Here is a 13762-nt window from a genome sequence, read left to right on the forward strand (position 1 = left end):
CATAATGTCGCAGTCATGCTAAAAATCGCCACCAATTACTAGTAAAAAAAAAATGCCATAAAACTATCCCCCTATTTTGTAGACGCTATAACATTTTCAACAAACCGATCAATATACGCTTACTGCCATTTTTTATTTTTTTTTACCAAAAAAATGTAGAACACGTATCGGCCTAAACTGAGGAAAAAAATAGTTTATTTATATATATATATATATATATATAATTTTTGGGGATATTTATTAACCACTTGACCACTGGGCACGTAAACCCCCTTAATAACCAGACCAATTTTCAGCTTTCGGTGCTCTCACAATTTGAATGACAATTACTCAGTCATACAACACTGTACCCAAATGAAATTTTCGTCCTTTTTTTCACATAAATAGAGCTTTCTTTTGGTGGCATTTAATCACCGTTGGGTTTTTTAATTTTTTGCGCTATAAGAGAAAAAAACCTGAAAATTCAGTAAAAAAAAAAAGAATTTTTCTTTGTTTCTGTTATAAAATTTAGCAAATTTTGTATTTTTTCCTCATTCTTTTGCATAAATGCGAAAGATGAAGTTACACCGAGTAAATAGATACCCAGCATGTCACCCTTCAAAATTGCACACGCTCGTGGAATGGCGACAAACTTCGCTACTTAAAAATCCCCATAGGCGACGTTGCAGGGTATTGCGGGGCATTGCAGAGTATTGCGGGTTATTGCGGGGCATTGCAGAGTATTGTGGGGTATTGCGGGGCATTGCAGAGTATTGTGGGGTAGTGTGGGGTATTGTACAGTATGGGAATGGGGCAGGGATGGTGGAGCAGGGATGGATGGCTGGCTGGCTGGATCTGTGACTGCATGTGTCACAGATCCAGCCCACAGCACTCGTGCTGCATCCGCTCTCCCCCCCTCTCCTCATACACTGTGCCGTTCGGTACAGAGAGGGGAGGGAGGAACCGGCGTCATCACATGACGCCGGTTTGTTTACAAGTGATCGCTTCGTCATTGGACGGAGCGATCACGTGGTAAACCGCCGCTATCAGCACGGACATTCCCGTGTGCGCGCGATTCTGGGAGGACGTCCAGAGTTAAGCAACCGCCTTGTAGACGTATATCGTCTATAGGGCGGTTGTTAACTGGTTAAAGCAGTAAGTTAAAAAAATGTTTTTTTATTTTTTTTGGTTTATAGCGCAAAAAATAAACGCAGAGGTGATCAAATACCACCAACAGCGCTATTTTTTGGGGAAAAAAAGATGTCGATTTTGTTTGGGTACAGCGTTGCACGACCGTGCAATTGTCCGTTAACCACTTAACGACCGCCGCATGTACATATACGTCCACAGAATGGCACGTACAGGCATATGGGCGTACATGTACGTCCCCACCTTTCCGCGGGTCAGGGGTCCGATCGGGACCCCCCCCCCCCCCACCCCGGTACATGTGGCGGTCGGAAATCATCTGGGAGCGGAAATCCGGGATGAGGGGGCGGCTATTCGTTTCTAGCCGCCCCATCGCGATCGCTCCCCGGAGCTGAAGAACAGGGAGAGCCGTATGTAAACACGGCTTCCCCGTGCTTCACTGTGGCGGCTGCATCGATCGAGTGATCCCTTTTATAGGGGAGACTCGATCGATGGTGTCAGTCCTACAGCCACACCCCCTACAGTTGTAAACACACATTAGGTGAAACATAACTCATTCAGCGCCCCCTGTGGTTAACTCCCAAACTGCGATTGTCATTTTCACAATAAACAATGCAATTTAAATGCATTTTTTGCTGTGAAAATGACAATGGTCCCAAAAATGTGTCAAAATTGTCCGACGTGTCCGCCGTAATGTCGCAGTCACGAAAAAAATCGCTGATCGCCGCCATTAGTAGTAAAAAAAAAAATAATTCATAAAAATGCAATAAAACTATCCCCTATTTTGTAAACGCTATAAATTTTGCGCAAACCAACCGATAAACGCTTATTACCAAAAATATGTAGAAGAATACGTATCGCCCTAAACTGAGGAAAAAAATTGTTTTTTTATATATTTTTGGGGGATATTTATTATAGAAAAAAGTAAAAAATATTGATTTTTTTTCAAAACTGTCGCTCTATTTTTGTTTATAGCGCAAAAAATGAAAACCGCAGAGGTGATAAAATACCACCAAAAGAAAGCTCTATTTGTGGGGGAAAAAGGACGCCAATTTTGTTTGGGAGCCACGTCGCACGACCGCGCAATTATCAGTTAAAGCGACGCAGTGCCGAATCGCAAAACCTGGCCTGGGCCTTTAGCTGCATTTTGGTCCGTGGCTTAAGTGGTTAAATCGACGCAGTGCCGTATTTCAAAAAGTGCTCTGGTCACGAAGGGGCTGAAGTGGTTAAAGGGGCAATAAGGGGTTAAGGGCTATTACTATTTTCTGTATGACTTTATAGTATGTCTTTCTCTTTTTTATCAGGTACATGATTCAGCGCTCCTTAGAGCAACACGGACTCCCCTGGGCCATCATTTCCATCCCGGTCAATGTTAGCAGTATCCAGACCTTCGAGCTCAAACAACCCCCATGGACTTTCTGGTAGAACGTACCTGGTGTCCTCCGCTCTTGCAAACAAGCGGTGATGTGCTGTTCTACATCTGACCAGTAGAGGGCAGACAGTGTCTTTTTTTTTTTTGCTTTTCTTTTTATATAACTTGAAGTGGAACATCCAGCCCAACCCCTAACTACACAGTTGGTATTTACCTTGACTGCACTGCAGCTTCCCCTGTTACCTACCTGCCCACTGGACTATGAAAAATATAATTGTTTTCTATTTGTCCTGTTCACACCATACATGTGCGCTGGATTTAAAAAAAAAAACAGGAAAAAATGCGCCATTTGTGCATGACAGCGCGCTGGTGCACATAAAGTTAAACAAAGACTTTTTTTTTCTTTCTTGACTTTAACCTCTTGCCAACTGAGATCTGCAGTGCAGCGCATGTGTGCCCCTGCTGGTGTGATCAGGTCATTACAGCTCTACTACTCCCAGTCTGATCTCTGCTGTGCAGGGATGATATAGAAAAGGAGATTTCAGGCACTAAAAACTATCAGTATTGCGTGAATGAATTCCCCCCCCCTCCCCCGCACTGGAGGCTGTTTTTGTATTGTAGTTCCCCCTCCTTCTTCCCTTTTTTTTATTTTTTTATTTTTTTTATTTTAGTGTTTCTTTGGGCAAAACTGAAAATCCATCTATTGGAAGATATCCATGAGATATGCGCGGTCTAAGTCTAATGCCGCGTACATACTAGACCCTCCTTTGAGCATGCAGGTCAGGAAAGGGAGGGGACGAGCAAGTGCATCCCCCCACCCCCCAAGGCGCCACATGCCCTCAACATAGGGGGGGGGACTCTTCCCCACAACCCTGGCTATTGATTGTGGAAGGGGTGCTTAGAATCTGGAAGCCCCCTTTAACTACTTCAGCCCCGGAAGATTTGGCTGCCCAATGACCAGAGCATGTTTTGCGATTGGGCACTGCGTCGCTTTGGCAATCCTATATTAGGGGTTCCCACCATCCCCGTGCTGAGTTCCTGGGTCTGTACACCCGCTGTGCCCATTATGAGGGGTTCCCACCATCCCTGTGCTGAGTTCCTGGGTCTGTACACCCGCTGTGCCCATTATGAGGGGTTCCCACCATCCCTGCGCTGAGTTCCCGGGTCTGTACACCTGCTGTGCCCATTATGAGGGGTTCCCACCATCCCCGTGCTGAGTTCCCGGGTCTGTACCCCTGCTGTGCCCATTATGAGGGGTTCCCACCATCCCTGTGCTGAGTTCCCGGGTCTGTACACCTGCTGTGCCCATTATGAGAGGTTCCCACCATCCCAGTGCCGAGTTCTTGGCTCTGTACACAGTTACTGTGCCCATTATGAGGGGTTCCCACCATCCCTGTGCTAAGTTCCTGGGTCTGTACACCTGCTGTGCCCATTATGAGGGGTTCCCACCATCGCTGTGCTGAGTTCCCGGGTCTGTACACCTGCTGTGCCCCATTATGAGGGGTTCCCACCATCCCTGTGCTGAGTTCCCGGGTCTGTACACCTGCTGTGCCCATTATGAGAGGTTCCCACCATCCCAGTGCCGAGTTCTTGGCTCTGTACACCTGCTGTACCCATTATGAGGGGTTCCCACCATCCCTGTGCTGAGTTCCTGGGTCTGTACACCTGCTGTGCCCCATTATGAGGGGTTCCCACCATCCCTGTGCTGAGTTCCCGGGTCTGTACACCTGCTGTACCCATTATGAGAGGTTCCCACCATCCCTGTGCTGAGTTCCCGGGTCTGTACACCTGATGTGCCCATTATGAGGAGTTCCCACCATCCCTGTGCTGAGTTCCCGGGTCTGTACACCTGCTGTGCCCATTATGAGGGGTTCCCACCATCCCTGTGCTGAGTTCCCGGGTCTGTACACCTGCTGTGCCCATTATGAGGGGTTCCCACCATCCCTGTGCTGAGTTCTCGTGTCTGTACACCCGCTGTGCCCATTATGAGGGGTTCCCACCATCCCTGTGCTGAGTTCCCGGGTCTGTATACCTGCTGTGCCCATTATGAGGGGTTCCCACCATCCCTGTGCTGAGTTCCCGGGTCTGTACACCTGCTGTGCCCATTATGAGGGGTTCCCACCATCCCTGTGCTGAGTTCCCGGGTCTGTACACCCGCTGCACGCATTGTTGTGAAGACAAATGTGAACCATATTGTGCCTCCCACAGCCTTTCGCCTCACCCGAACCATGGGACACAAATGACAAAAAAAAAAAATTCTGACAGGGGCTATAACCCTTCCTTACATTATCCAATTACAAAAAACGTTTTGCCTTTAGTAACACCTTTTTAAGGGACAAATTTTGTCTTAATTTTTTTTCTACATAATATAAAAAACAAATAATTTTAAAAATAAAAGTGTTTTTTTTGGCCAGTGTTAGTTTTACTGTAAATAAAGTATATATTTACGTTTTATCTGTCACTAAATGTATGTTTCTTCTACAAGCAGGGGACATTTTATTGGCAAATAGAGGGAGAACTGCAATTTTTTTATTTTTTGCAACAATTTTTTTTAATGAAAAACAAAAAAATTATAGGGGGGGGGGATTGAATAAAAACAAACTGGTGAAAATATAAGGGGGGTGAAAGAGTTAACTAAGTTAATAATGGGTTAAATAGAAAAAAATATATTTAGAGTCCTATTCCGAATGGTCCCCGTACAAAACGTTCACTATGCACCACCTAGTGGCCATAATGCATTTTTTTTTCTTGATTGAGGCTTTCCTGGAAAAAATGCAATACGACCACTAGGTGGTGATATAAAAGCGTCATATATTATGAAAAAAAGAAAACCGCTTGTTCTAAAGGCAAGTGGTTTTCACATCCACACAATAAATGTTTTATACATAGTAGCCCAAGTTTTAGTGTTTTTTTTTTTTTTATCTATCTCTTGCAGAGTTAGCCTTTGTAGGTATGAGATATCCCAGGATGCACTGGGAAAAGAACAAGCGAACTGTAAAGACCTTATCATCGGCAGTCACTTCTGGTCTACAGTATGTATTCTGTAAGTGTCTGCAGCAGACGTCATATCTGGGGTGCAACAAGGATCAGTGGGAAGGTGAGCGGGGCAACGTGGGAATGCTATAGCAGAATATGAGAGAGAGAGAGACTATGGGGGAGAGAGAGAGAGACTATGGGGGAGAGAGAGAGAGACTATGGGGGAGAGAGAGACTATGGGAGAGAGAGAGAGACTAAGAGAGAGAATATTAGCGAGATAGACTATGAGAGAGAGAGAGAGACTGACTATGAGAGAGAGAGAGACTATGGGAGAGAGAGAGAGACTATGGGAGAGAGAGAGAGACTATGGGAGAGAGAGAGACACTAAGAGAGAGAATATTAGCGAGATAGACTATGAGAGAGAGAGAGAGAGAGACTATGGGAGAGAGAGAGACTATGGGAGAGAGAGAGACTATGGGAGAGAGAGAGACTATGGGGGAGAGAGAGAGAGAGACTATGGGAGAGAGAGACTGACTATGGGAGGGAGAGACTGACTATGAGAGAGAGAGAGACTGACTATGAGAGAGAGAGAGACTGACTATGAGAGAGAGACTGACTATGAGAGAGAGAGAGACTGACTATGAGAGAGAGAGAGACTGACTATGAGAGAGAGAGAGACTGACTGAGAGAGAGAGAGACTGACTATGAGAGAGAGACTGACTATGAGAGAGAGACTGACTATGAGAGAGAGACTGACTATGAGAGAGAGAGAGAGACTGACTATGAGAGAGAGAGAGACTGACTATGAGAGAGAGAGACTATGGGGGAGAGAGAGAGAGAGAGACTATGGGAGAGAGAGAGAGAGAGACTATGGGAGAGAGAGAGAGAGAGAGAGAGACTATGGGAGAGAGACTATGGGAGAGAGAGAGAGACTATGGGGGAGAGAGAGAGAGACTATGGGGGAGAGAGAGAGACTATGGGGGAGAGAGAGAGAGACTATGGGGGAGAGAGAGACTATGGGAGAGAGAGAGAGACTAAGAGAGAGAATATTAGCGAGATAGACTATGAGAGAGAGAGAGAGAGAGACTATGGGAGAGAGAGAGACTATGGGAGAGAGAGAGACTATGGGAGAGAGAGAGACTATGGGGGAGAGAGAGAGAGAGACTATGGGAGAGAGAGACTGACTATGGGAGGGAGAGACTGACTATGAGAGAGAGAGAGACTGACTATGAGAGAGAGAGAGACTGACTATGAGAGAGAGACTGACTATGAGAGAGAGACTGACTATGAGAGAGAGAGAGACTGACTATGAGAGAGAGAGAGACTGACTATGAGAGAGAGACTGACTATGAGAGAGAGACTGACTATGAGAGAGAGAGAGACTGACTATGAGAGAGAGAGAGACTGACTATGAGAGAGAGAGAGACTGACTATGAGAGAGAGACTGACTATGAGAGAGAGAGAGAGACTGACTATGAGAGAGAGAGAGACTGACTATGAGAGAGAGAGACTATGGGAGAGAGAGAGAGAGAGACTATGGGAGAGAGAGAGAGAGACTATGGGAGAGAGAGAGAGAGAGAGAGAGACTATGGGAGAGAGACTATGGGAGAGAGAGAGAGACTATGGGAGAGAGAGACTGACTATGGGAGGGAGAGACTATGAGAGACACTATGATAGAGAGACTATGAGAAAGAGACTATGAGAGAGAGATTGACTATGAGAGAGAGATTATGAGAGACTGAGCGAGTGAATCAGCAGAGCTGGGGGCCAGAGCCGGAGAAACTAGCAGATGTCACACGTGGTGTACAGCAATATTTCTCAACTCCCAGTCCTCAAGTACCTCTAACAGGTCATGTTTTTAGGATTTCGCCTCACATGAATTGGCAGTAGTAATTATTAAGGCAGTGAAACTGATCAAATCACCTGTTCAAAATAATGGAAAACCTGAAAACATAACTTGCATTACATTGGTGTACAGCGTCGGAACAATATAGTGGGAGGTGAGAGAGGACTGGAGAGCAGGAGAAACTAGCATATGTCACATGTGGTATACAGCATGGGAACAAAATGGCGGGAGGTGAGTGGGGACCAGCAAACCAGAGGATCAGCAGAGCTGGGGGTTTACTGCTGAGTAGTGTTGAGCAGAATATGCCATATTCGATTTCGCGATATATCTCGAATATATATTCGAATATTCGAGATATATTCGCTAAATTCGAATATTCGTGATATTTTATCGAAATTAATTGATTGCGATTTTTCGCTATTGCGAATGCGAAAATAATTGCGATTTTTTAATAACTGCGGTAGGAGCGCTCTGATTGGCTTAGAATATTCGTGATATTTTATCGAAATATCGCAACATGCGAATGCGATATTTATTGCGGAATTTCGAGATATGCTGGAGGAGCGCTCTGATTGGCTCAGAATATTCGTGATATTTTATCGAAATATCGCAACATGCGAATGCGATATTTATTGCGGAATTTCGAGATATGCTGGAGGAGCGCTCTGATTGGCTCAGAATATTCGTGATATTTTATCGAAATATCGCAACATGCGAATGCGATATTTATTGCGCAATTTCGAGATATGCTGGAGGAGCGCTCTGATTGGCTCAGAATATTCCTGATATTTTATCGAAATATCGCAACATGCGAATGCGAAATTGATTGCAGATATTTCGAAAACTGCTGTAGCAGCACTCTGAAATCGAATATGTATGATATTTTAACCAAAATACATATTGCGATTGCGATTTTTCGATCGCGCATGCGCAATTGCGCGAACAACACGCGACCATTTCCTGGAGCCTTGCCAGCTTCCAACTTATGATCGCAGCGCAATCACACAGCAACATGGTTGGAAGCAATTTCACTAAGTCTGAGGAAAAGTTGCTGATTTGTGTAAGTATTTTGACCACTGTTATTTCATCATCTTCAACTGCATTTTAGTCTAGTTTAAAAGTTAGTATATATGATCAGATATTAGTATTTCACAAAAAATGTGTCTCCTGCTTTTACAAAACTACAAGTCCCAGCATGCCTGGACAGCTGCAGACACCCTGGTTGGCAAATGTGTATTTAGGCACTTTTCCTTGTTATTTAGCATAATGAATTTAACATTTTATTGGACATAGGACGTATGCGAACGTCCTGACTTCAGTGTCCTCAAGGCCCAAGGACGTTCGAATACATATTGCCCTTTAGATGTTGCAGAACTACAACTTCCAGCATGCCTGGGAATGCTGGCACTTTTAGTATTGTAAGTTCTGCAGGCCCCGTTTTTCAGGCCTTTATGCACGGGTCTCTAAACTGTGGCACCCTAGATGCAGCAAAAGTAAAATTCTTAGCATGCACTGACAGACCGTGGCTGATGGGAGTAGTAGTTTTGCAACAGCTGGAGGTGGACTGGTCTTGAAACCCAGAGTTAGGTAACAAACCCGTAGTGTTTTGCAACCATCCTGCCTCCAGCTGTTTTTTTCCTGTTGAAAAGCCTGTGGCGTGCAAAACACAACCCAAAAACTCCACCCGGTGCAAGAAAAAATTTGCACACACCTAAAGAGTGACATCACAAAAAACTGCGGCGGTTGCATACGTCAGTGATCCTCCGAAAAGGTCCCGTCTCTGACCCCCCGGGGCGTTAGGCTCCTGACAGGGAAAAGAGTTACTGTGGTCCATACAGCCGAAGCCATATGGACCCATCTCGGTCCAAGCAGCGCAATCAACACGCGAACAACACGCGACCATTTCCTGGACCCTTGCCAGTTTCCAACTTTTTGATCGCAACGCAATCGCAGAGCAAGATGGTTGGAAGTAATTTCACTAAGTCTGAGGAAAATTTGCTGATTTGTGTAAGTATTTCGACCACTGTTATTTCATTATCTTCAACTGCATTTCAGTCTAGTTTAAAAGTTAGTATATATGATCAGATATTAGTATTTCACAAAAAATGTGTCTCCTGCTTTTCCAAAACTACAAGTCCCAGCATGCCTGGACAGCTGCAGACACCCTGGTTGGCAAATGTGTATTTAGGCACTTTTCCTTGTTATTTAGCATAATGAATTTAACATTTTTTTGGACATAGGACGTATGCGAACGTCCTGACTTCAGTGTCCTCAAGGCCCAAGGACGTTCGAATACATATTGCCCTTTAGATGTTGCAGAACTACAACTTCCAGCATGCCTGGGAATGCTGGCACTTCTAGTATTGTAAGTTCTGCAGGCCCCCGTTTTTCAGGCCTTTATGCACGGGTCTCTAAACTGTGGCACCCTAGATGCAGCAAAAGTAAAATTCTTAGCATGCACTGACAGACCGTGGCTGATGGGAGTAGTAGTTTTGCAACAGCTGGAGGTGGACTGGTCTTGAAACCCAGAGTTAGGTAACAAACCCGTAGTGTTTTGCAACCATTCTGCCTCCAGCTGTTTTTTTCCTGTTGAAAAGCCTGTGGCGTGCAAAACACAACCCAAAAACTCCACCCGGATGCAGTGAAAAATGTGCACACACCTAAAGAGTGACATCACAAAAAACTGCGACGGGTACATACGTCAGTGGCCCTCCGAAAAGGTCCCGTCTCTGACCCCCGGGGCGTTAGGCTCCTGACAGGGAAAAGAGTTAGCAACGCATATCTCCTCTATACGTGTATCCTGTGTTGTTAATAATATATTCATAATTATGCAAATGATAATGGCTGCTATATTTATGCAAAAAAGGTGGCGACCGAAATGGCAGGATATAAAATCTGTCATGTTACCCCTGTCATTGATTAATAAGGCGAGAATGCTTCCAATTGTTGAATAGCATACATTTACGTCATATATCCATAAGGCTGTCAACAGAAGTATTACAATATACTTTGTTCTTCATCTTGCAGAAGTTCCTGGAAACAGGATACGATAAGCTGCGGAGGCAGCCAGAGAAAAGGGCTGTGGTCAGCGCCCTAATCGCTGACTTTGGCGGCCAACACGACCACAATGTAATTGTGAAGAAGTGGTCTGACCTGAAGAGGCGCCAAATGGATGAGGTCAGACGTCTTCGGGCTAAATATCATCCAGGTAAGTTATTGTTGACAGTTATGTTTTTTTTTTAAAAAGTGTATTTTGTGCGTGAACTCGAAAGAGAGAGGAGCCGGCCTGCAGGAGTTGGGAGGCCTCCCCCAGAGGCAATCTGCCATCTTTCTCCATGCCCCAGGTGGCAATGGCGGGTGTGAGGGGGTCCTCCCAACCCAACCTCGCATAGCACACCCACCAGGGGCGGGGCTGAGACCACCAAACTCAATTCACAGGTAGCCGAGAGCGGGATCCGAACCCCTAGCTGCAGAGGTGAATCACTTGTCAGTGCAGTGGCAATCGTGTGGAGCCACCGCAGCTCCTTTGGTGACAGTTATGTAAGGTCATATGTAATTCATGTAAGGTCAGATGTTGTTAACCAAGATGCCATGTTGTGCTAACATATATCACCACCAGCCAAGGTATTCATAGTACTGTTGAAAAAAGACATGGGACAGCAGACAGGAACACAGAAGTTATGTGGGAACATAATTTTCCCATTGCTTTGCATGGGACTTTAAAGAAAAACCCCGACCATGGCAAGTGGGGGTGGGTAAGGTTTAAACCACCTATCCTATGTTTGTGGCTGACATATAAGTAACCTGTGTGCCAAGTTTCATATAAATATCTTTAGCCGTTTGTACGTGATGCTGGAACATACATACATACATACATACATACATACATACATACATTTATGCACAAACACACACGTTGAGTTTTATATATATAGATTACCACTAAATTCCTGTGTTAGGAGTGGGGTTGTTATAGTAATCCCGTGTGCTCCATCAGGCCCTTTTTTTAACATGAGATGGTCTGAACAAAACAAAGTAGACAAAAACAGCTCATTTTAACATGGTTGCATCCCAGCTCACGCTCAGTCCCCTGTAGTGCCCACAAGACCCTTTAATATAACATTGTCCCATTGGTTAACTGTCTATATAAATCAATTTGTATTCATATACAATACAGCAGAGTACACAGAATTTGCATACGTCATTAGAAAACATTTTTATAATATATGAACATTGTGTTATTATAGGAGCTCCAATGCCAGTTGTCCGCGCCAAGCGCAGAAGGCGCCAGGCCGATGAGGAGGAGGAGGAGGATGCGGCAGAGGAGGATGCGGCAGAGGAGGAGATGCATGAGGAGGAGCAGCCAGGGCCCTCCCACTCCCCAACCCCAGCTCCTGTTGAGGAGCAAGCTGAGGAGCTTCCCCCCCCCACCACCCCAACTTCTCAAGCAGAAGAGCAGGAGGAAGAGAGCGGTCCTGTGAGCCTCGTTCAGGAAGGTAAATATGTGCACAATGATTAATAACATTTCAACAACAAAATGTAGATATAAAAATGGACAACATATAAAGCGCACCTGTCAGATTGTAGAACCATAATATGGTATTGATGCTAGAAGTATACAGGTAGTGCATAATTATTAGGCAAGTTGTATTTTTTGAGCATTCATTTTATTATTGAACAACAACCATGTTCTCAATGAACCCCAAAAACTCATTAATATCAAAGCTGAATTTTTTTGGAAGTAGTTTTTAGTTTGTTTTTAGTGTTAGCTATTTTCGGGGGATATCTGTGTGTGCAGGTGACTACTATTACTGTGCAGAATTATTAGGCAACTTAACCAAAAAATAAATAGATAGCCATTTCAATGATTTATTTTTAACAGTGAAACCAATATAACATCTCGACATTCACAAATACACATTTCTGACATTTAAAAACAAAACAAAAACAAATCAGTGACCAATATAGCCACCTTTCTTTGCAAGGACACTCAAAAGCCTGACATCCATGGATTCTGTCAGTGTTTTGATCTGTTCACCATCAACATTGCGTGCAGCAGCAACCACAGCCTCCCAGACACTGTTCAGAGAGGTGTACTGTTTTCCCTCCTTGTAAATCCCACATTTGATGATGGACCACAGGTTCTCAATGGGGTTCAGATCAGGTGAACAAGGAGGCCATGTCATTACTTTTTTTTATTTAATACCCTTTCTTGCCAGCCACGCTGTGGAGTACTTTGACACGTGTGATGGAGCATTGTCCTGCATGAAAATCATGTTTTTCTTGAAGGATGGTGACTTTTTCCTGTACCACTGCTTGAAGAAGGTCTCTTCCATAATCTGGCAGTAGGACTGGGAGTTGAGCTTGACTCCATCCTCAATCCGAAAAGGCCCCACAAGCTCATCTTTGATGATACCAGCCCAAACCAGTACTCCACCACCACCTTGCTGGCGTCTGAGTTGGACTGGAGCTCCCTGCCCTTTACCAATCCAGCCACGGGCTCTTCCATCTGGCCCATCAAGACTCACTCTCATTTCAGCAGTCCATAAAACCTTAGAAAAATCTTTCTTGAGATATTTATTGGCACAGTCTTGACGTTGCAGCTTGTGTGTCTTGTTCAGTGGTCATCGTCTTTCAGCCTTTCTTACCTTGGCCATGTCTCTGGGTATTGCACACCTTGTGCTTTTGGGCACCCCAGTGATGTTGCAGCTCTGAAATATGGCCAATCTTGTGGCAAGTGGCATCTTGGCAGCTGCACGCTTAACTTTTCTCAGTTCATGGGCAGTTATTTTGCACCTTTGTTTTTCCACACGCTTCTTTTGTTTGATGATCACGCTTCAGAAGCTTTGCAACTTTAAGAGTGCTGCATCCCTCTGCTAGATATCTCTCTATTTTGGACTTTTCAGAGTCTGTCAAATCCTTCTTTTGGCCAATTTTGCCAAAGAAAAGGAAATTGACTAATAATTATGCACACCTGATATAGAGTGTTGATGTCATTAGACCACACACCTTCTCATTACAGAGATGTACATTACCTAATATGCCTAATCTGTAGTAGGCTTTCGAGCCTATACAGCTTGGAGTAAGACAACATGCATAAAGAGGATGATGTGGTCCAAATACTCATTTGCCTAATAATTCTGCACTCCCGGGATGTGTTAGACACATAACAAGTGTATACACATGATAATGATTGATTAATAAGCAAAAAAAAATATTTATTTATTTGGTAACGTTATTTGAAATCCAAATGTTTTTTTATTATATCCTAAAAGCATCAAGAGATATGAGGAGGCAAAATATACTCATCGAAAAGACGCACCAGAAGATCCTTCAGAACCAGCGGAAGATGAGCTACCTCACCCAACAAAATGCTCTGCTAGAGCAGCAGCTATCGGGTCAGATTGCGGAAATGCACCGCATTCAGAAACGGATTGAGAGCT

The 13762-nt window shown here is 44.4% G+C and overlaps 1 protein-coding gene across 1 annotated transcript in view; it reads left to right on the forward strand.

Moving 5' to 3' along the window:
• Nucleotides 1–2652, forward strand: part of PRADC1 (protease associated domain containing 1) — a 28204-nt gene extending 25552 nt beyond the window's left edge. Inside the window, exon 5 of the mRNA XM_040335949.1 lies at nt 2430–2652. Within this exon, the coding sequence (XP_040191883.1) occupies nt 2430–2550 (121 nt within the window). The 3' untranslated portion in view covers nt 2551–2652. The remainder of the gene's footprint in view (nt 1–2429) is intronic.
• The last annotated feature ends 11110 nt before the right edge of the window (nt 2653–13762 follow it).

Source organism: Rana temporaria, chromosome 1 (assembly GCF_905171775.1).
Source record: "Rana temporaria chromosome 1, aRanTem1.1, whole genome shotgun sequence".
Taxonomy (NCBI): Eukaryota; Metazoa; Chordata; class Amphibia; order Anura; family Ranidae; genus Rana; species Rana temporaria.